The 24,426-nt window shown below is 43.9% G+C and overlaps 1 protein-coding gene across 6 annotated transcripts in view; it reads left to right on the top strand.

Moving 5' to 3' along the window:
* The first annotated feature begins 7,141 nt into the window (after nucleotides 1-7,141).
* FMNL3 (formin like 3) overlaps nucleotides 7,142-24,426 on the top strand; it is a 49,440-nt gene continuing 32,155 nt past the window's right edge. For all 6 annotated transcript variants that reach the window (XM_036891168.2, XM_057486561.1, XM_036891143.2 and 3 more), the window contains exon 1: nucleotides 7,142-7,556. In XM_036891168.2, coding sequence (XP_036747063.2) covers nucleotides 7,431-7,556 — 126 coding nt within the window. In that variant the 5' untranslated portion in view covers nucleotides 7,142-7,430. The remainder of the gene's footprint in view (nucleotides 7,557-24,426) is intronic.

The following is a 24,426-nucleotide window of genomic DNA, read 5'->3' as shown; positions in this document are numbered from 1 at the left end:
AGATTTAGAAGCAGAAATGAAACAAAGGCCATTGTACTGCTACTTTGGTTATTTTTCCTGGCAAGTAAGGTCATGGCAATGTGATATATTTCTTTAGTGGTGATTCAGTGATGTCTCTAGCTTTGCAAATATTGAGAGGTGTTGCATCAGAGTATCATAGTGTCAATGTTCTGATCATAGCTTCTAGATCCCTGTATCACACTTGTAGCCACTGGTATTTTTTTTCACCTTTAATACAAAGAAATTTTATTAATTTTAGGGTTACAATAAAGGTATTATATATATTTTTGGTATCAGTAATATACAATTATATGAACAACATTATGGTTACTAGACTCCCCCCATTATCAAGTCCCCACCACATACCCCATTACAATCACTGTCCATCAGTGTAGTAAGATGCTATAGAATCGCTACTTGTCTTCTCCGTGCTATACTACCTTGCCTGTGCCCCCCTGCACATAATGCCACTTTTTCCCCCTTATCCCTCCCTTTGCAGCCATCCTCCCCAGTCCCTTTCCCTTTGGTATCTGTTAGTCCATTCTTGGGTTCTGTGAGTCTGCTGCTGTTTTGTTCCTTGTTTTTTCTTTGTTCTTATACTCCACAGATGAGTGAAATCATTTGATACTTGTCTTTCTCCACCTGGCTTATTTCACTGAGCATAATACCCTCTAGCTCCATCCATGTTGTTGCAAATGGTAGGATTTGTTTTCTTCTTATGGCTGAATAATATTCCATTGTGTATATGTGCCACCTCTTCTTTATCCATTCTTCTACTGATGGACACTTAGGTTACTTCCATTTCTTGGCTATTGTAAATAGTGCTGTGATAAACATAGTGTGTCTTTTTCAAACTGGGTTGCTGCATCCTTAGGGTAAATTCCTAGGAGTGGAATTCCTGGGTCAAATGATTTTTCTATTTTGAGTTTTTTGAGGAACCTCCATACTGCTTTCCACAATGGCTGAACTAATTTACATTCCCACCAGCAGTGTAGGAGGGTTCCCCTTTCTCCACATCCTCGTCAACATTTGTTGTTGTCTGTCTTTTGGATGGTGGCCATCTCAACTGGTGTGAGGTGATAATCTCACTGTGGTTTTAACTTGCATTTCTCTGATGATTAGCATTGTGGAGCATCTTTTCATGTGCCTGTTGGCCGTCTGAATTTCTTCTTTGGAGAAGTGTCTGTTCAGATCCTCTGCCCATTTTTTAATTGGCTTATTTGCTTTTTGTTTGTTGAGGTGCCTGAGCTCTTTATATATTTTGGATGTCAACCCCTTATTGGATATGTCATTTATGAATATATTCTCCCATACCTTAGGATGTCTTTTTGTTCTACTGATGGTGTCCTTTGCTGTACAGAGCTTTTTAGTTTGATAAGTCCCACTTGTTCATTTTTGCTTTTGTTTCTATTGCCCAGGGAGATATTTCATGAAGAATTTGCTCATGTTATGTCCAAGAGAGTTTTGCCTATGTTTTCTTCTAAGAGTTTTATGGTTTCATGACTTACATTCAGGTCTTTGATCCATTTCAAGTTTCTTTTGTGTATGGGGTTAGACAATAATCCAGTTTCATTCTCTTACATGTAGCTGTCCAGTTTTGCCAACACCAGCTGTTGAAAAGGCTGTCATTTCCCCATTGTATGTCCATGGCTCCTTTATCGTATATTAATTGACCATATATGCTTGGGTTAGTATCTGGACTCTCTATTCTGTTCCACTGGTCTATGGGTCTGTTCTTGTGCCAGTGCCAAATTGTCTTGATTACTGTTATAGCCACTGGTTTTTAAACCCAGTCATCAGTGGAGACCTCCAGGTGCCCCACCCTCCCCGGCTTTGACAAAGGTGGCAGCTTCCCTGGCTGAGCACTTCTACCACGTTCTGAAGGTCATTCCTGGAGTTTCAGCCCAGAGTGGCCTCCTCTAGACTTACAACTGATTTTGTAAGCACCTGTGTCTTTGTATCTTTACAATAGTTGGAGGACGGTGATTTCCTGCATTGAACCCTGAGTCATAAAGGTGGACAGCTTATATCTGGGAGGAATGATAAAGAATAAAAGGACTCCCATTGTGTGGGAAGAATATGTCAACACTTGAAATCATTTATTCAACAGACATGTAACAGACATGAAGTGGGTGCTATTGCTAGATACTAGGAATTAGCATTCTAGCCTGCCCTGAGGGGGCTTACACATCTGATCATTTCATGGTATCATGAGAGAGATATGTTGGGACACTGTACTTACAGACATGTTCTCAGTCAGACTTGGAGAAAGTCATGAAAAAGGTGACCTGCAAGCTTCGTTTTGATGGGTAAGTAGGAATTAGCCAGAAAAGAGGAAGAGGAAGAACACTCTATCTGTAATAGGGTACATTTTTAAGGAAAACTTTTAAATATAGGTGTTCATATTCTCACACACACACCTTCTGAGGCAAGAGAAGAAGAGGAGTTGTATGCTCCCAAAGACTTTAGAGGAGGGGGCTGGAGTAAGGTAGGAACTTCCTGGGGTGGGCAAGGGGCAAGGGAGGGAGGTGGCTGAAGTGTTTTTGAGTAAGGAGGTTAAAGCATTTGACCTAAGAGAGATTAGGTAAAGCATTCTCAAGCTGACCTCAACTTTTTAGGCTTCTTTACTCGCTCATCTCTCACAAGAGAATCAGAATTCTGAGGCCAAGGCCAGGTTCAGTGCCAGGGTCACCACTTACTACATATGGCCTTGGAAATTATTAACTGTATTCAGTCTGTTTACTCATTTACATAATAAGGATAATGAAAGTATTTCCCTCCTACAGTGTTATAAAGATCGAATCAGATAATGAATATGAAAAAAGGTATTGTAAATTACGAAGCACTGTAAAAGTATTGGCTGCTATTATCTACTAGGTAACAAATTGTTGATTGTGTTGCATGTATATTTCTATTATAGAATGAAGCATGTCCTTCCCGAAGTCATATGTTGAAGCCCTAACCCCCAGTGTGACTGTATTTGGTGACAGGGCCTTTAAGGAGGTAAATAAAGTTAAGGGTCACAGGAGGGGTCCTAATCTAATAGGACTGATGTCCTTATAAGAAGAGGAAGAGACACTAGAGGCCTCTAGAGGCCTCTCCCTCTGAGTGTGAACAGAGGCAAGGCCATGTGACCACACAGTGAGAAGGTGGCCACCTGAAAGCAGCAAGCGAGGCCTGACCAGAAACCAATCCTGATGGCCCCCTTGACCTTGGACTTCCAGCCTCCAGGACTGTGAAAAAATAAATTGCTGTTGTTTAAGACACCCAGTCTGTGGAATTTTGTTATGGTACACAGCAGACCAATGTAATCTTTTCCCACAACTTTACTTCTCTTCCCTCCCTGCCCTGATTGGCTTCAGGCTTTTCTCTTCTCCATGTCATTTCTGCACACCTGTCTGTATTCTCAAATGCTACTAAAGGAATCTTTCCAAAGAGTATACTTAAAAACTGTCTAGGATGCAGAACTATCTACAGCATAGGACAAACTCCTCAGCTTAAGCTCAAGACTCCTCTTGAACTTGATTCAATCTGTCTTTCTAGTTTTGTCTCCTGTCCTCCTGCTACATACCCTATGCTGCTGTTTCCATGCAATCCTTGCCGTTACTGTGACATTCCATATACTCTTCCACAGTTCCTCCTTCCCAAAATGCCTTTTCCCCTTCCTAATCAACCCCTTCCACCCCCTTCTCATCACACTGTCTCAGTTTTCCCCCTGGCACACCTATTCATCCTTCAGCCCTGGCTCAAGTGTCATCTACTTCCTGAAGCCTTCCTTTCTGGCTCCATCCTCAGTTCTCTTGGCAGATTATGTACACCCCTCTGTTCCAACATTTATCACACTATTTTGTAAACATTATTTTGAGTCTTTCCTACTAGATTGTGAGTCCCTGAAAGAGACACCCATTCATCATTGATCTTCCTTTGTACTTGAAACAAAGGAGGTACTGGATACATGTTTTAAATAAACAAAAAAATCCCACAGTCCAGAGGAGATGTCCACACAAAATTAAACAACAAAAGTCAGTAAAGGACCCATGAGCTGTGTATCCAGATATTCTCCATGGCACCTAACATGGTATCTTGCATGTAGTAGATTCAGTAAATTTGAATTAAGTTCCAAATGAAAAGTAGAGAAAATAAGAGTCATGATCATTTAAATCTGGGAGAACTCTAAGGTGGGATTTAAAAGCTGGTAACCGCCATAACACCAGTGATTCCATTTGGTGCCTTCAAACTTGGTCTATGCTCCTTCTCTCCTCTACCTTGCCTCCCCTGCCTCAGATTGTGAACTCTTTTGAAGTCAGTGGATGATCTCTTATTCATCTTTGTATCTCACATTCTTTCCCTATCTACTGGTATCTAGCCAGATGTTTTGCACATGATAGGCAGCTAGGAAGTGTTTGTTGCATTTTGTTAAAAACTAAAGATTGTGCTGAGCCAGGGTGGGCTTTGAATAGGCGACATGCAAGAAAGCAGAACTGCAGATCAGGGACACAGCAGGAGTGTATTTACTTCCCATTGCGCTCTAACCAACTATCACAGATTTAGTGGCTTAAAATAACACAGACACATTATAGTTCTAGAGGTTAGAAGTCTGAAAATAGATCCTACAGGGCTAAAATTAAGGTGTTAGCAGGGCTGCATTCCTCCTAGAGGCTCTGGGGGACACTTCGTTTCCCTGCAGCAGTCTGCAGGTCTGTAATCCTCCTTGTCTCTGCCTCTGCCCAGAGCGCTGGTGGAGCTCTCTATATAGTGACTCACTCAATAATAGCTCATTGCCAATGGGTGTGGAAGTATTAGCCTAGCAGTAAGCCAATTACATCGTCAAGTAGTTTTGGGTCAGGTGAGGATCCTAGCGGTAGGAATTTTCATTTTCGCTTCGAGGGGATAAGATGTGAGTTGATTGATTTGTCCAACTGATTAGAAGAGGCTGAGTTTTGTGGCAGAGAGTTTCAATGGTCTGGAAAGAATTCCACTTTATGGTTGTAAACAATAGAAACAAAACACAGACTGTCTTACAAAAAAGAATTTACCATCTCTAAATAGCATTTATATGCTGATGATTTCCAAATTGATATTGCCAACCTAGATCTCCAGGTTCATATATAATTTCCTAGTGGCTACCTCTACATGAATGTCCGATCAGTAGATCAAACTCATTATGACCAAAACCCTGTTCCTAATCTTCCCTTTCCAGATCTTCCTCACCAAACCTACTTTTCACACTATCTTTCTCCATTTCAGTTAATGAAAAACTCTACCCATCTAATTGCTCAGGTCAAATGTTTTAAAGTTAATTCTCATTCACTTTCCACATTCAAGCCATCAAGCAATTCTGTTGGCTCTAATTTCAAATCCATCAAGAATCGGACCATTTATCTCTCTTGTACAGCTACCTAGGTCCAAACTACCAACATCTCTCACCTGTATTATTGTAATAACCTCCTAACTGGTCTGCCTTCTCATGCCCCTATTCAGTTTATTTTCAACACAAGAGTCAGGACGATCCTGTTAAAGATAAGTTAGATCATATCACTCCTCTGCTCAAAATCCTCCAATGGCTATCTATCCTACTTAGGAAAAAAAGATGGTCCTTATAATAGCCAACAATGCCTGGCACAATATGGCTTCTATCTTTCTGACCTCATCTTTTACCAGTTTTTCCCTTGCTCATTGCACTTCAGTCATACTGGTGTCCTTGCTGTTCCTCTAATACATCAGGCATAATATGCAATTGCCATTCCCTCTGTCTGGATCATTCTTCTCCCAGATAGCCACACAAGACTCTCTCACTTTCTTCAGCTCTTTATCCAAATCCAAATCCAAATTTTATTTTATTAGACAGGACTTCTCTGATCATCCTGTTTAAAATTTGAGCTCCTTTCCCATCTTTATCTCTTTTCAGTTTTATTTTTATTGACCCTGATCACTATATTTTTATTAACATTGAATCACTGATTTGTATACTTATTTAATTTATTGTCTATTCTCCTCCTATCCAGAATGTAAATTCCAAGAGGGCAATATGTGTGCCTTTTTTGTTCACAGATGTATCTTCAATCCTAAAACAGTATCTGACATATAATGAGCTTTTCAGTAAAAATTTGTTGAATAAATGAATGAAAAGTCAAGGTGATAACTTCAGGCCCATGGCTGGATTCAGGTTCTCAGCATGTTACTAGAACTCTGTCTCTTATCTCCTTTGCTTTCCTCTGCATTGGTTTTAGTGTGATGGGTGATGGCATGATGCCCAGCAGCAGCTTGAGATTTACATTCTAACAATCCAGCAGCCCTAACAGAAAGTGTTCCAATTGTTCAGTGAAAGCCTTGGAAATGAGTCTCATATTCCGGGCTTGGGTCAAGTGTCAATCACTAAAACAGACTCTGAAAGTAGGGCAGGAAAATGGTGTAACTGGCCAGGCCTGGGTCATGCGGCCCCCCTGGAGTGGGGGTGAAGTTCAGCTCTGTTTAGACTAACAGGGGAGTGGTGGTTCCATCATCAGTTATCTACCCTCAGGCCTAGCTCAGAACAGCATTCTTCTCCTGCTCCTCTATTTTCACATCCAGCCTGATCAACCTCTGAACTTTGGTAAGATCTTCTCTTCCTAAATGCCTTTTTTACCTGTCTCTGTCATTAAGGTCTTCCTCAGCCCTCAATGCCCAATTCAAGTATCTCTTTTATGATGACCCTTCACGGGTGTGCTGTCTTTCCCTCTTCTGAGCATCCTAGTTTTTCTCATTGCTTTGGACGCTGTGCCCTATATTTTACTTGCTTGCATTACGAGCTTCTTGTGGAAAAGGGCTAGGTCCATTTCTCCCGCTTCCAAGCTGGCTCCTCACACCCTTGGCAACCGCGGCGATTAGGTACGCACCGGGGCCGCCAGAGTGCGCTAGGCGCCAGGCACAAGGGCACCAGGGGCGGGAGGCGCTTTGATTGGTAGGAGCAGCCGTCAATCGGGGGCAGGTGGGGTGGGGCGGACCGCCCAGAAGGCCCGTGAGCGAGAGGCGGGGCCTACATGAATGGGGCGCGCGGCGCCTGGGCTGCAGTCGGCGCTCGCGGGGGAAGCCCGAGCCTCGGCAGGGAGTGGGTGGGAGGAAGCGGAGGGGTGGGGGAAGGGAAAGAGCGCGGGGGGCGGGGAGGGGCAGCGCTGGAGCCGCGCGCCGAGATCTGCGAGGCAGCGGTTGTGTGCGAGAGCCTTGGCTGCCGTGCTGGTCACTCCGGTACCGCTGTCCGTCGCGCCTTCTCTGTCCCTCGCCGCGCGCCGCCGCCTGCGAGACCCCGAGGAGCTCCCGGCGCCCCTAACCGGGGGCCGAGGAGTCAGGACTGGGGCAGCGAGCTCTGACGGAGGAGTCGGCTCAAAGCGGCCGAGCCCAGGCCCCCGGGCGTGGAGGTGGGGGGCTGAGGCCCCCAAGGGGGCCCCGCCGCGATGGGCAACCTGGAGAGCGCCGAGGGGGGCCCGGGCGAGCCGCCCTCTGTCTCGCTGCTGCCGCCGCCCGGCAAGATGCCGATGCCTGAGCCCTGTGAACTGGAAGAGCGGTTCGCCCTGGTGCTGGTGAGAGCTGAGCCGAGCCCCTTCCCCCTCATTGCGCGCCCCCAGGTCCCAGTGCTCCGGGTGGGACTTTGCCCGGATTTCCCTGTCCGGCCCACCCCTTCAGGGAGGGCTTCCGACCGATCCCGGCCTCCAGTGCCTTCCCAGGAACCTCTGAGCTGCGCTGGACCTCCCGACCGAGGCCTCTACCGCTGGACACTTAGGAGGGGGGGTCCCCAGTACGGGAGCTCCCCAGGATCCAGATTTCTCCCTCTTCCCTCCCCCTTCTGCTGCCCTTCTCCCCACTTCCCTGACAGCCTCCCGCGGGCCCTAGAATTCTCATTCCTAAGCCTCCAGCTGGTGCGGGGGAATTCAGGAGCTTGGGGCCGGCCCCTCTCCTCAGCCCAAGTCAGGTTTCTCTGCCTGGAGAGACCGCCTCTCATGTTAGCATGGAGGCTTCCAAGGGAGTGGGTCCCACTCCCAGCCCAGACCAGATGTTTTGGGGAGAGATGGGGGGATAGGGAGGGGGCTGGCAGCTCTTGAAGAGGGTGGACTAAAAAGAGTGATGCCGTTCTACTTATTTTCAGAATGGCCTGCAGGCATCCTGCAATGTTATAGTGGATTTGCCTAAAATTGCTGAACATGTGGATAAGCCATTTCACTAGTGTATTTTTCCAGTTGAAACAATACACAAACCATCCCGCCTTCTTTTTTTCTCCCCTCTTTTATGTTAAGCCCTAGTGGCTGGTTTGTGTTCTTTGCCTGTGCTTTTTAGTCTGTCTGTAGGTTCCCAAATGATCCGTATAGAAGATGAGTTTTTAGAGCTGACTTTGGGGTTCCGTTTTGGTGTGGGAATTGGACATGGATGGCAGTGGCTCTGTAGGTAGAGAGGATCTGAGCTAGTATCACTGGGATGGAGACAGGGAATATGTTGGAGCTAAAAATGAAGTTTTGGAGAAAGAAAGTGAACTAAGTGATGGAACATTTGCTAACAGAGGTAATTCTGTGAGAAACTTGGGGAAATAGTTCCCAGTTCCTCAAAGAACTGTCTAAGAGGCAGTGTTAATGCTGTCATTGTTCTTTGCCCATGAGGAGAGGTAAATTGTGGACTTAGCAGCCTTACTGGATTTCATCTATCTTGGAATAGGGAGATTAGATCTATTGGCATTGGTGGAGCTGTCTAGAGATCCTGGCCTCTCGGATGGTGGAGAGCACCACCACCAGCTCAGAGAGGGTCCAAACGGTGTTCCAAGGGGGAACAGTGTTACTGGCGCCTCTCTGCCCACCAGCTTTGCGCAGGGCCAGAGCGATCTGGGCCACACATCCTGTGACCCTCTGTGGTTTCCCCAGCCTCCTCAGGGGGACGGGGTGAGTCAGTGATTACTAATATGCTATAGCCATCTCAGAAGCTGAGGAGGAGAGACGGGGACTTGGTGCCCTTGAGAACAAGAGCTCATCTGTTGGGGAAAAGAGTGGGAGGGAATCTGCACTCCAGTGGGGGTGTGAAACTCCCAGTGAGCTGCATGAGGTAGCTGCAGAAATGGGAGAGAATGCGATGGTCTCAGGTGGACTGGGTTGGGGGCTGCCTTAGGTAGGGACTGCCAGGCCATTTGTTGTGAGAGTTCAGAACCAGAGTTGACCATGTCCTCACTGGAGTTTGGTTGACAAGTTTGTTTAGTTGGCGTTTTGGTGGCTTAATATCCACAAAGTGCATGTGGAGTCCTGATTACTAACCAGAGCACCCAGAGAGACCAGGTCCAGCTAGAACTGGACCACCCACTTGCAAGCTACACTTTCTGTATAAAGTTTTGATCTGTTTCCTCATGGCTTTTGTTTTGGTGTTGTTTCTGTGTGCCTGAGCTGTTTCTGGTGGGGCATTGGAACAGGGCAGGCCAGAGCTTGTTGGGTGTCTTAGGAGAAGAGGGGATTTTTCTCACTTTTCCAACATAGGGAAATTCTGTTTTCTTGGGGATTTGAGTTCTTCTGTGGGGGCTTTTAAAGATCCCTCTTTTCTCTGCTCCTGAAACATGCCCTTTCTACTGTCCTTTGGGAACAGTACTAGTTGTTGGATGTTTGGCCTTGGAATAGGCTCAGATATATTTCCTGAATAGTCAGGTGAAGCATAATGTAGAAAAAGCAAGGACTTTGTCTTAAATTGTCTTAGCCTCTGTGAGCCTCATCCATAAATTTTATAGATTTCCTCATCTATAAAATGGGGCTAATCGTTCTTTCCTGGTGGGACTGTGAGACGTAGGGGAGCCATGTATGTAAGGTGCTTGGTATTTGGTAAGGTACTCAGTGTAGGTTTGTTCTTTTCTTGATTGTGTGAGTCAAACTGCTCCTTTCTTACCCTTTTCTTTCCCAGATTGTCAGCTTCACTATGATTGATTTGGTTTATGAAAAATCCATTTCGGAGGTTTGTTGAGGAAACATGCTGATGTCCTGGTTAGGCATATGGACTTCATAGTCAAAGTAGGCTCAAGTACTGGCTCCTCCACAACTTCAAGTTAGCAAAGTATTTGACCTCAAGCAACTTACTTAATCTCTGTGAGTCCCAGTTTCTTCTGATAAATGGGGATAATAATAGTATTTGTCACATGAAGTTGATGTGTGGATTTAATGAAACTGGAGGTCAGTACTTAGATAGCAGAGTCTGGTACTTCTATATGCTCAGTAAATGGTGGCTTTTAAATTTGTAGCTCTCAGCAGTGACTCAGAGCTGAGATCACTTGTATTCCCAAAATGGGGTTTTAAGTTTGGAAATCTGATGAAGCCAGTTACCCCATTTTTTTGTATAGCCAGTCTCAGAGTATGTATGCTGTTGTCAGATGGAGGGCTTCCCCAGTCCCAGTGTAGCTATGGAAACCCCCCTGAAAAGCACCCTGGCTGGGGAAGTTGTATCACTGCTGAGTCAAGACCACAGGCTCCCAGCTTTCTGGTGCACACGCATGATCTGACCCACAGCCTGTCAGCTGAGGTTGGAGAGCTCAGATCAGAGGTGATTTGTTCAAGACACTGATCCCAAGAGTCCTAACCCTGCTCAGTGCCCTAATCCAGGGCTTTCCTATTGGTTTGCTGGAAATACTGAGCACCTCATCCCTTGGGGGCAGCTGGGGTCCTCACTTGGTCCCTCTGACTGATATCAGTTCTACCATTTATCCCTTGTACTGTAGAAATAGTACTATTTTCTAGGTGTGCCCTGATAGGAAAAAGGTTATAAAGCTGCTGTGTTATGCTATTTCCTTGGCATCCTTCCTTACCCTCCTGTCTGAGCAGCAGCTCCCATTTGGTTGAGTACTGACAATTTTAGGGACAGGGCAGTTTTGGAGCATCTCTTTATTGATACCAGAATGAGAGCCCGTCTCTGGGCTGATAAAGCCCCCGTCTATGGTTTGGTCCACTAGATTACTACCCAGCCTCAGTTGGTCAGAAGCTAATATTCTGGCCAGTACTGGCCTTTCCTTAGACAGGGGAGGTGGAGGGCTTTAAGGGCTTTGGAAGGTAGCTGTCTACCTTTGCTATGTTTGCACCCTGATTTTCCTCTTTGCTGACTTACTGTAGACTTGAAACGGAGTCTAAAGGTTCTGATGCCAGAAAAAGCCCTGAATCTCCCTCAGGAGAAGGCTCTCAGGGCATGAGGGTGGGGTTGTGTGACAGCCTGTCCTTGCCATGGCTCCTTCTCTCACATTCCGCTGGTAATGACTGATGACTTGGGGTTTTGCTGTAAGTGTAGCATTGATGTGGGAACTAAGCTGGCTTGGGTGCTAGTTGTCAAAGAGACTTTGAGGGGCCTACTGTGACACAGAGGCACTGGGAAAAACTTGTACTAAATATCAAGTTCCAGATCTCCATGGTGGAAATTTTTTCCCAGCCCTGGGGATTGTGGTGAATTAGTTCAGGCTGGAGTAAGACTTGATGGGGAGGGAAGGGGCCCTTGATGGCAGCTGGGCATAGGAACCCCCTTGTTCAGAGACCCTACTGAGAAGACCTTAAGCCACAGAGAAGAGTCATCATTCCCTTGACCTTCCCATATGACCCTACCTTAGACTGGAGAGGGTTACATGTGTGGGGAAGGGATGGGACTGATGGAGTGGACTCCATGTCATTTGGGAAGGTTTTCATTGCTTAGAGAGAGATTCACCTTTTTTTCTTTTTTCTTTTTTGACACTTTTTTTGATACTCATTCTCTAAAAAAATATGGGCAATTTAGAAAGAAAAAAGAATTGAAGATTTAGATTGAAGAAAAAATCTTCATTTTGTCTTTACCAAATAGAACCAATGGGTTTTAAAACTGTTCATATTTTTTCTGTGCATAAAGTTTTGCACAATGTTGTCATATGGTATATATATATTTTTAATTTAGTTTGGATTTTTGTGTTTTGCTTTGTTATTTCATTAGTTTTCACAGGCTAGTCACTGTAAATATTTTTAAATGCTTGTACAATGGTCATCCATTAAGTGCATGCACCATTGTTTACTTAACTCTCTCTATTTTTGGACATTTAGGTTGTTTGCTTCTGTTTGCCACCATAAACAACATCTTGTTGTACAAAGACTTTTCAACAATTAGAGTTTTCTTTAGGATAGAAACCTAGAATTGCAGGGTATAGTGTTTTTAAGGTCCTAAATACATATTTCCAAATAGTATAAAAGGGAATAATGCCTCTGTCTTCAGAGGGAGGTAGGAGGCCTAAGAATAGCTACTTTTCTCCTGATTATGAAAATAATACATTTATTGAGTAAATTTAGAAGTTAAAGATATAAAAAGTATAAAGTAGATAGAAAAGTATAAAGAAGATAATTAAAATCACCTGTAATCTCACCATGTATTAGCATTTTTATGTAGTTATATTTATTTTAACAATTAGGATTATACTGTGCATATTTTGTGAGCTAATTTTTATGTTAATTATTTTCTTTTCTGTTTAAGTATTCTTTAGTATCATGATTTCATGGCTGCATAGTACTCACAGTATTTTATTACTGCCTCATATTTCTTTCTCTCTTTTTTGCTACTATAAATAACACTGTGAAGAATATCCTGTGCATAAATATTTGTGTGCATCTCTGATTATTTACTCAGGATAAATTGCTAGAAGAAGAATTATTGGTCAACGGGTATATGCTTTTTAAAGGCCTTTGAGAAATACATTTCCTAAAAGAGTTGTACCAGTTGCCTTTTCCACTGATAGTGTGTCTCCCTTTCTCTATAAGCTAACCATTACTAGATGATTTAACATTTAAAAAAATCTTTGCCAATTTCATTGATGAGAATTAATGTTTTACTTTGCATTTCTTTCAACATTTCATAAGCGTTTTGGCCATCATGTGTTTGTGTCCTTTGCTCTCTGTTGGGGATTTATTATATATACATATTTCTGTGTAATAAATGTATACATTTTCTACACTTCTTCATTGTATTATCTTTTCCACCTTTGAAAGAGCATATATAACTATTATGTAAGATTAAAATAATATAAAAATAGACACCTGTGTACCCACTGTGGATTTCTTGGAATTGCTTCCTGCCCCTTAATTTCTTCTCCCTGCTAGTTTATCTGGAATGAAAAAACCCTTTAGCTTAGGACTTGGTGCATGTGTATCTGCAGCTGGGACAGGCCAGGTGGCAGCCACACCAGTGCTTCGTCGCTGAGTCTGTGGGGAAACAACTTCTACAGCTGGTGAGAACAGGAACTGCTTGTGGTGGAAATAGCTAATCTTCAATGGAGTGAAAAGAGAAGCCAAAGTGGAGAGGAAATGAGACCACAGATCCTCCCTGGCCCGTGAAGTTGCCTAGGAAGGCTGGTCAGAGTCAGGGCCCTGCTCTGTGGTCAAGACTGAAGTATCCACCTCAGAACTGATGGTGGTGGGACCAGAGGAAAACAGCACTGGCTGCTGCAGTCAGCCTGTTAACTGGCCAGCCGGCTGGTTACCTCCATTCTGGAGAAATGCTCCCAAGTTGGAGATGAGCTGAAGCAGTGCCAGGGAAAGGCCAGCGGTTCATTCCAGTTCGGAAGTACACTTCAGAGAAGAGGAAGGACCATTTTCTTTTAAGATAAGAGAGGATGCTGTCTCCACACAACCTGCCCCACCTCCACCCCCTACCCCCACCGCTGGTTCCTTGCTGGGTACTTTAGGGCTCCCTCTTTGAACAGCATCAGCTGGGAATGTAAAGGTTTTAAGATTATCATCCATGAAGAAGAGAAGTGGGTTCCAAAATAGATATGAACTGGGCAGCTAGAATTCCCAAGTTCCCAATTCTAATCTCTCTTCTGCCTCCCTTGGCACATCTTTGTATCTTGTTTTCCTTCCAACTTCGGAGAATGAATCATCCAGGAAAGATGTGGAAGTGTCAAGCTGACTCTCTGTCCTTGAGATACTCTGGCTGTCTTGGTCTCTCACCCTCCTTTTTACTTCTTCTCTTTTCATCTTTCAGAATTCTCCTTTTTCTAGATGCTCTCACCCTGTTTCCTATCACCTCACAACAAACTTGTGGGTTGGGAGTTTGTATGTTGGGTAGAGAAGGACTGAATAGGGGTCTTAGGGAGCAGTTTTACTCCCACCTTTACTAATATGCACTCTCTATTCAGTTTATAAAGTACTTTGAGGTCCTTGAAGGTTGTTCTGAATAATGTTCAGAACCACAAGGGGCTAGCAGAATTATTTACATGGCAAATTTTGCCAGTAGACGAAGTATTTCGGCTACTCTGTGTATGGTGATTCTCTAGCCTAGATCTGAGTAGATGAGCAAGTGATGGTAATACCTACTTTACAGAGTTTAGAGAATGTTTAAAGTACACAACATAGTGAAAATACTTTGTAATCTATAAAAGTTCCACAAATAAATGTTTGTGGCATATATATTGCCCGCTACACCACCTCTGTTCCGTAAGTTAAAGTGGTTTTCACCTGAGGGAGGTATTATCCCAGGAGGGAGTTTTTGGAAACAAGTGAAGATGTTTTGGTTGTCACACTGGCACTTAGTGCCTGAGGGCAGGGGATGTTACCCACTCAGTAGTGTTTGGGTCAGTGCCACAGAGGAAGGCATGATCCTGTCCACAATGCTGATAGCACCCCTGCTGAGGATCGTCTTCTACCAATCTGTACCTCCATTGTCCTGTGTCCCAGTTGGGAATGAAGCTTCAAGAGCAGTAAAAGTGAAGGTAGAGCCACAGCTCTTGGTTCTTTATTGATTTTTCCTATTTCCTGTTACACTTCAAGCAAGAGGTGTACCTCTTTTTATTACTCTTATATGTAAGCTTAAGGCCTGATTCCCTGATTCCTTCTGTATTGTGAGCTCTACTTACAAGTTATCAAGGAGCAACGTGGGGTATACATACCAAACTGTTGGCCTTTACCTACCCCCCGTTAGCTCCTCAAGCCAGGGTCAACGTTCTTTTAGGTTAGAATATGTGTGAGAGATCTTTCAACAGCACCCCCTGATCTTTCAGATAACCAACACTTTCGAAAATTGATTTAACATTTGATCCTTAATTCCGTGACCCTTAATTCTCTCTGCCTCCATATATATATATATATATACACACACACACACACACAATATATATGGTGGGTTTAAAGCCCATTCTTGGATCTGCTAGGGAATCCCTGACTTTAAGCCTAAATGAATGGGAAGGAAGAGCTGAATGAGAAGCCACAGCAGCGACTCCTTGATACAGTATTCCTGATATTGCATAAGAAGAAAGAACCCCAGTTATCAGTTCAGATAAAAATGATGCCTCTTGGTGATGGTTCCAAAAAAAGAGAGCTTGTTGAATATTGGCTGACACCCATCTAGAGGGAAATACCCTGGCCCTGGACATTTTGATTTAACTTTAATTATGGATATTTTGTGGTGGGGCCCCTTTGAATGATACCTTCAATCTCCAGGAACATCCAGGTAGGGATGACAGGATGTACTTTACACCCTAAGGGAACCACTGGCATCCTGCAGTGGGTCCCAAGGTTAGGTCATATCCTGGATTTGGAGATACTGTTTGCCAAAAGCCATGACTCCCTCCCATAGGCCTAAGGTCTCTGGGACTATCCAGCTGGTGGTTTCTGAAGGTGTGCCTGAGAGAGGACTGTGAACCTCCAGTCACTAAGTTACTGCTGTGCTTAAATTCTCTTGCTTTCTACTTTACCAAAAAATAAAAAAAAAACCTATACTTATTCAGCTGCTCAGAATATTTCATACGAAAAATTTTAAGGAAAAATTTAGAGCTTTTGGGGGCTTCATTTATTATGAAAAAAAGGTTTTTTCTGTATAACATTAAAAACTGTTTTTTGGGGAGGGGGTGGTTTCCCATCTCACCCTTGTAGAAACGGCTCAGTTTCCGGTCTCCACCAAATGCTTGGATTTAACTTGTGTAGGTTTAGGAAAGAGAATTAACATTTGTTCAGTATATGCCACATTCTTTTACATGTGCTATCTCCTTCAGCTTGACAGCAACTCTGTGAGGCAGTTATTTCACTTCTGTTTCACAGGAGATGAAACTAGGACTCAGAGGGGCTAATTAACTTGGAGAAGTTCTCAGCTTAAACGTCACTTATTTAGAGAGACTTAAGCAAAAATTTTCAGATTTTTTTTTTTTTTGTTCATGCTGAAAGTACTGTTAGAAATACAACTTCTAAGAGATGCTTAATTTTTGATTTTACATATATAGATAGATTTTTAAATGCATAGAAAAATTTCTGGAAGGATAGAAATAAAACTAATAACAATGGTTACCTCTAGGATGCAGGGAGGGAGCCGTAATGGGAGAAACAGGAGAGTCAGAGGAAGTTTAGCTTTATCTATAATGCTTACATTTTTTGCAAGGAGAATGTATTTATGTGTTATTATATGATTAAAAGTTAAACAAAAAAAATCTTAACCTCACTAGAAATCAAGGAACACTTAAATGGTACACTTTTTATACTAGACATCTCAGTGACATTTTAAAGATCAACAATGTCCATGGTTGTCAATAATGGCACATTAGTATACTATTAATGGGAGGGTAATTTGGTAGACATTTTAGAAGGCATTTCACAGGGTCTGACAGTTTCAAATGTGCATTCCCTTTAACTCAGCCATCTCACTTCTAGGAAACTCTCCCACAGAACTGTTTATACATGTGCATCAGGTACATGTAAAGGATCCTCAAGGCTACATTGTTTAACAGGAAAAGACTGGGAACAACCAGGTTGTCCATTTCCTGCCCAAATTAATTTCTCTTCCATTCATGTACTCAAGGAAAATACTGGGAGTTTCCCCTTAATTTTTTCTTCTCCTTCCCATACCCAGTCTATCAGCAATACTGCTGATTCCATCTCCAAAAATATATCTCAGATCTACCCATTCTCTGTATCTATCTCTACTGCCTCTGCCACAGCCTAAGACAGTATCAGCTCTCGTTTGTATAACATCCAACTGGCTGGACTCCCAACTTCCTCTACTGCCTCTTACTCCATCTTCCCATCCATTCTTCACAAAGCAGTCACATTTAAAATATAGATCAAATAGCATCATTCCCCTGCCTGGAAACCTTCAATGGCTTCCTTTTGTACTAAAGAAAAGCAAACTCCTGGCCTCAGCCCTTAAGGCTGTGTGTTCTCTGGCTCCTGCTGACCTCTTCGCCCATACTCGCTCTCCTGATTACCAAGCTTCACATTAGCCTTCTTTCAGTTTAAGACAAGCTCCTTTCTGTCTTAGGGCTTTTGCACAGGCTGTTTTCTCTTCCTGCATGCCTTTTCCCTGGATCTTCAAATGGCTCTATCCTGCTTACACTTCAGGTCTCAGTTTAAAAATTGCCACCTCTCAGAGAGGCCTCCCTCACTTATAGTTCTCTATCTTAGCATCCTTTTAATTTCTTTTGTATTATTTTCCATTTTGAAATTCTTTAATTATATATTGTCTGTCAACCTAGACTGTTGACTCCAGGAGGGTGGACACTACCTGCTTATCACCGTACAGCCAAATACCTGGCACCATGTACATACTCAGTATAAATGGCTGCAATCGATGGGAGTCTCCAAGATGTGTGTATGTATAAGTACAAACATCTAAAAAGGTGATTAAAAGACTATATGTAATGCTTTATAAAGCCACGTTTGTATGTAAATGTATAGAAAGTAGGCCTGCAAGAATCAACACTGAGCTGTTAACAGTATTGACAAATGGAGGGGGATGTATAGGGCTGGGGGCTGAACAGTGACTCATTTTTTATTCTATAAGCTTTTGAGTTGATTAAATTTTTTCCAGTATGTACTCATGTATTTATTCCTCCTTTAAGGGAAAAGGAGGAATAAAAATAGGGAAGGAGGACTCAACTTTTATTGCAAATAGAAAGCTCCTCTCATTCTCTGCATTGAGCCAAAAGAAGAGAAAGGGAGAAAGGACACCAGTGGCATCAGCAGCTGGCCATAGCCCTGTGCCGGGCATGGCACTAGTTTTCAGAGCAGAGAGAATCCTAAGAGATACTATTATCCTAAGAGATATTTAAAATTCTTCAGTGTAGGCAAGATGTTGGTCCCCCAGACATAGCCAGGGTGTGTATTTTTAGCCTCTTTCATTTCCAGGCCAATGAAAACTGCACCCCCAGCCTTAGCAGAACTGTAGCAGGTAAAGTCAGAAAGAGAATAAACGTTTGGGCTTCACTGCAGCTAAACTTCTCAAAGTCAGTTCAGCAGTCCTGGCCCCCATGGAAGCATGGTCTCTAGTTTCTTGTCTCCCAAGAACACGGATATCTAGTCATTTTAGTAGCTAACATTTATTCAGTTCTAATGATATTCCAGGCACCATGCAAAGCTCTTTACATACATTACTTCATCATCACAACTCTATGAAGTAGTTACTATAATCTCCATGTTATAGGTGAGGAAACTGAAGTCCAGGGAGGTTAAATAGCTCACCTGGGATCACACAGTTAGTAGGTGGTCAAGTCAGGATTTAAATACAAGCAGTCAGACCCCAAGGCCCACCTTCTGAACAGTCTCCTCCTTCCAGGGTCAGCCCCCTTGCCTTTAATACTGCTTTGGAGGGAATGTGTAGATTATGGCAGAATATAGGGGGAGTTCCAGAACAAGTCTTCTTTTGCTAAGATGTGTTGTGGGAAGATTTTGGGCTTTGGAATCAACCAGACTTGGCTTTGAGTCCCAGCTATATCCCTAGGACATTTGCTATTCCACAAATTTGGTTTTTATTGTTTGTTTGGTTTTACTTATTATGGGCCAGCATTACCACTGGGAATATGGTGGTGAGAACATAGATATCACCTCTTTCTTCATGGAGTTGAGAGGGAAAGACAGATATTAAAAAAATAAATATTTAATTGCAAATTATGGTATGTCTTTGGGAAGCAAAGAACAGTTGTTGGGAGAGAGCAAAACAAAGGCTCCCCTCTAAGTGAAGGCCAGAGATAACCTTGCAAGTCTATGAGAGACTTTCTGCTTCCATTTCATTTCCCTTCCTTTCTTAATTTATGAAGGAAATATATCTTGGGGCCCTCTGTATACATAGCACTTTCCTGAGTACTTTGCAGAATGCCAAAGAAATAGAAGACAATGCTCGCTACCTCAGCAGGAGAGACAGAAAATTACTTTGAACTGTACTTTGAATGAGAGAATTAAAACAAGTGTGTATCCTCGGGTTGTCTCTGAGGCTCTCTGCCTCCATTATTTTACCCATAACATGGGGATATCTTTGTCTTGTCCAGTCACATGTATTGGTGAAGACCAATTGAAATTATGAGATGATGGGGTGTCACACAGCTACAAGCACAGGATTGGAGAGGTAGGGAACAATCAGCTTGACAGGATTGCTAAACTGACAGTGCTCTAAGGAGGATATGGACTTTAAGTCAAGTCTTAAAGTTACAGGTATGGATCAGGAGAGAGGAGGCTGTTGTAGGCCCGAGCATATGGGAGGGGGTTAAAGAGGAAGAGTGAGCCAACTCTATGAGGGGCAGCCAGGAGCCGAGCCTGCGGGGGGTAGAGGAGCCCAGTTACAGACAGAGAGGGGAGCTGGGATGAGGACGGATGGTCCATTCACAGAGAGTTTTGTCTGAAGAGCCCCTGGTTGTTAGAAAAGGCTGTGGAGGTCTTTCTGCCCAGGCTTTCAACAGGGAATAGAAATTAGATGGTAAGTGGTTCATGGCCATTCTTGAATTTGCTCATTAAGTTGAATGATTGAAATATGCAAGAAATAAATGGTGAACTCAGTCCTTACAGGTTAGAGAATCAGAATAATTTAAGTAAAACTGGTTGGAAGATGATGCCACATGTTATCCCTGAACTGCAGAAGTCCAGAAATGTAGAAGCTTCCATTTCTAATTTCTTTCCTTTGCCAAATCTGTCTTGGCTTCCTTTAGGGTGAAATGTCTTACACTAAATAGTTTGTATTATTAACAATATCTTATTCATGGTAGGTGCTCAATAAACATATCTCCTTGCAGAATAATAGTATCCAGTGTTTGTGAGCCACTTTCTCCCTGCTAGTGTTTCCTTTTATACATAATGGGGTGGAGGGTGAAGTGATGGCACCTTCTCCCAGCTAGTTATCCAGGCCAGACATCTTGGAGTCACTCTGAGGTACTACTCTTCTCCCCTTCTCTCCATGTGGACTGCCACTACCATAGTTGGTCCTCATAGCTTACCTGGTCTGTTGTAATAGACTTCTTAGGGGTCTCTCTACTGCAGTCTTGCAGACCCACCCTCCCTGATCCATCATCATAGCCGTATGGAATGATCTGGGGGAAGGGTTTTCTAGGAAGAGAGTACAATCTGTACTTGGGGTGGGAAAGAGCTTTGCACTTTCGAGGACCTGATGGAATGCCAGATTGTTTGACCAGGATGCTGAAGAGAGGTCTGAGAAGGCAGAAGAGAGGTGAGCACAGCGTAGATCATGGGGGACGTTGTTGGCCTTGGTTGGAGTTTGGATATTTGTTGTAGTTGGAGTGACCTGATTTGCTTTATGGTGTTGCTGCTGGGTGGAGAGTCCTGGAAACTGGCGTCCCTCTGGGCAGCTTGTTGGCCTGAGTGAGACCGGGCTCCTTACCCCAACTCTGCCCAGCAGAGCTATCAGCCCCTCTGCCTTTTCAGGTTTGACTGGTGTTCAGCCCTCGCTCCTGTACTCACCCTGAGGCCAGAAAGAGCAGTGCCTCTGCTAGCCTGGCCCGGGTGTTTAGTGTGCCTGCCAGTGGCCTGAGCCTATAATTTGGTGGGTTGGCTGGTTACAAAAATAAAAAGTGCGACCTATAACTAAAGCTGAGTGGATTCAGTAAAAGACAGAGCTTTTAATTTGCAGAGGTTCTGGGCTGTATTTAACTGGAAGAGAAATGTGTCTCCTCCCTACGAGCTGCTCCGTTTTCTCCCTTTAGTACCTGCTCTGGGGCTGTTTAGGGTTTGTGGGCTGGGGAAGAGCTGTAGGGGGCTTTAGGGAGGTATTTGGAAGGGACATTAGGGTCCAACAACAGATTCAGTGGGGCTTTGGGGGAAGTCAGTATCATTCAGTCTTGCTTATGTAGCCCACTGGGATGGAAGTAGAGTTTTTAAATGTTTGACTATAAAATCACACATTTATTCATTCAACAAAAATTTATTAAGTGTTTAGCCTGTCTCTCAGGCATTAGGAATACCATAGTGAACAAAAGAGGCAAAGAAACTTGTCCTTACAGAGTTCATGTTGTTGGGGAGAACAATAAACAAGCATACAGGTATGTAATGTAATGTTGAGTAGCAGTGCCATGAAGAAAAGAAGAGGCTAGAGTAACGGTGGCAGTGTTTCGGGTAAGATGGCAAGGCAGTTTTGAGGGTTGAGGTACAAGAGAAAAGTGAAAGAGTGCAGGGCAACTTTGGACTCTGGATCCCAGGTCCTAAGCATGTCTGCAAGGAAGGTACTCCTTAGGGCGGTGCAGCCAGTCTGGGCAGGGGTCAGATTATTGCCCATCTGGGGGCCCAGCTGGTTCCTAGCCTCAGGTGGGTTCCAGTCAGAGCCTGTGGCTGCCTCTTCCCCAACTCCACTTGTCAGAACTGTCTGCAGGTCTGGGCAAGGTGCTGATTAACTGTAAATAGATACTTGTCTTTCCAGGGCTCTTCAAGCCTGATTCAAGATTTCCTGAAGTGACTGTGTGTTCTGGACTAGAGAAATAAGAAGTCTAGCCTGGGAAACTGCAAGAAGTTCGGGGATTCCTTCTGTCTGTGACTGGTTGCTTAGCTAGGCTTTTTGCAAGAGCTTTGGGGTTCAGTGAATTTGCTTTTGAATCTTGGCTCTGCCATTATTAGCTCTGTGACCTTGGGCCAGTGCCTTGACTTCCTTGAGACTCAGTTTCTTTATCTGTATAATCAGGATAATAATACTTAGCTTCTAGGGATTTTGTAAGGATTAAATAACATATGTTGAGGATCCAGGGCAGTGTCTGGCATAGTGGATGCTCAATAAATTTTAAGTAGAAATATTCTAAGACCACTAACCTCTTGAAGTCAATGATCTGATATTAAGGAGCCCAAATATGAATTATTATTGATGGGTAGAGACTGATTGTGTTTACCTCAAAGTTGTAAAATCATTGAACTGCACACCACATGTTAGTCACCTTGATTTCCTGCTCAGTGATGTTGGCCTTGTCATGACCTCCACAGGCTGTAGGACCCCCAGTAACTGGTGTAGCCCTTGGCCTGCCCTTTAGCATATTTCGTCTCTGGTACAGCCATGGAAGAATGGAAGGAAGAGTCTTCTGGACTGGGGCATCTACCAAGGCCAGAAGAGCCAGCATAAGTCGACTGAGGTCTAGACCTGTACTCCTAGGACTGTATTGTCCTCTGGGGAGGTGGGATCCACTGTTAGGTGAGCTCATTTGCAGATTGGAGATCACATACTCCCCTCCCCTCCATATTCCCCTCTAGAATAGATGGGCAAGAGATAGCTAACTGGGAAAGGGCATCTTTCTTTGTGTGCAGAGTATGCTTGGGCCCCTTGCTTTGGACAGACTTCTTGTTTGTGGTTGTGGTTATTTTGGTTTTACTTGCTGCTCAGCAGAATCAGCATCACACAAGCACTCATTATCCTCAGGCCCTTGGCAGTCAGGGCACTTGGTGATTCCCTTGTAAAGTGCTCACGTCTGCAGATTATTTTCTGATGCATCTGACATGAGTTCCAGATTGATAGCATAGCAGCTATTAATTGCTCCCTTTGGGCTTGGCTAATTACTGCTGGCTTCGTGGGTAACTGAGGAATTAAGACTCTCTTGTGCTTTTATGGAACAGCAGGTCGTGGTGAGCTCCCACAGCATTTATCTGTCATTCCCCCAGAGTATCCTTGTTACAAGTTGTCAGGAGTTGAGGGTAACCAGCTAGATAGAGTCTGGTGGCATTTGGCTTCTCAGCTGATTCCTTCCAAGAATTGTAAAGAAACCGTCTAGTATTTGTTGCCTGCAGATGCCCAGGGAAATGCCAAGATGGTGTCATTTAACGTTATAAAAGCACTACCAGCTGCTTCCAGTTGTCCTGGAGGCAAGAAGGTAGAGAGCTTACTTCAGCTTATTCTATGGCAAGGCAGTTGAAGATTCACATCAGTACTCTGGAGGGCCTGTGAAGCAGCAAACTGAGAATGGTTAAGGTGTCATCTTCCCTGTCTGGAGATGGAGAGGGACACGAGACCAGCCCTCAGAGACTTGCTGACTGCAGCCTGGTGTTCATTGACTCAACAAACATTTATTGAGCACTTTGAGTTACTTTAAGTGCCAGAGGAGTAAAGATGACTAAGATAGTGTCTGCCCCCCGGAGTTCAGTCTAGAGGGGGAGACAAACATGTTAAACCTATAATTGCAATATACCGCTTGGGCAGTGCAATGAATAGATATGCAGAAGCACCCTGGGAGGATAGGTGAGGCTTGGGGAATACTGCTTGTAGGCTGAAATCTCTGCTGGCTGAAGGGATAATTAAGAGTTGGAGAGAAGTGTGGGAGAGAAAACATTCCAGGTAGAGGGACGGCAGAGGCATCGAGGCGAGACAGAGCGCCATGTGTTCAGAAAATCCTCAGGGTTGCTGGAGTGAGGTGTAAAGCAGAGAGTGGAGGAGGGGAGGTGAAAGTGGTAAGGAGAGTTTTGAATATGCAGAAGGGACTGTACTTCATGCTTTCAGGAGGAAAGGGGTGTGGCCAGATTTTGAGTTGTGGGTAGGTCAGTCTGGCAGAACTAGAGGTGAGCTGCTGAGTGGGAGGCCTTCGTAGTGTGGTGGCAGTGATGGGAGCCTGAACCAGGGCCATTTTGCATTCTGATGATGGGACAGTCAATAAATAGTTAAAAAGATTAAACTAGGGGGACTTGATGGCTGATCATATTTGACATTGGGAAGTTGGAGATGAGGGAAAAGGGAGGAAATCTAGGATGCCAACCCAGATTTCTAGCTTGCTAGATTTGTTAGATGTAGGTGCCATTGGTTTCTAGAACACAGGAGAAAAAATAAGATGAAAGGGAAAGTGATGAGGCCAATTTGAGACACAAAAGGTTGCAGAGCCTGTGGGAATCTGGGTGGAATGTCTATTAGGTGGTTGGATATTTAAGGCTGAAGCTCAAAGGAGAAGTCCAGGATAGAAAATACATATTTGGGAGTCATTAGTGTCTGCTTTTGGGGCTGAAACATTCTCATGCTTTTCTCTATATTCCCACAGACAGCACAACCCTTCAGTGACTGGGAGGGACAACTCCTAGAACTTAAGCAGTATCACAAGGAGAGAAGCAGAGTTGCTGGCAGGAGTAATTAGTCAAAGGAGCCAAAAAAAGAGATTTGTGGTAGAAATCAGACCTCAGGTTTGCAGACCACAGATTGAACCTGAGGAAGTTGGGAGATGATGAGGAAGTGAGGGATTTAAGATAAGGAGGAACACTGAAGACGACTCAGCAAAATCTCCAA

This window comes from Manis pentadactyla, chromosome 10 (genome assembly GCF_030020395.1).
Source record: "Manis pentadactyla isolate mManPen7 chromosome 10, mManPen7.hap1, whole genome shotgun sequence".
NCBI lineage: Eukaryota > Metazoa > Chordata > Mammalia > Pholidota > Manidae > Manis > Manis pentadactyla.
This window is presented reverse-complemented; position numbering and strand designations above follow the sequence as displayed.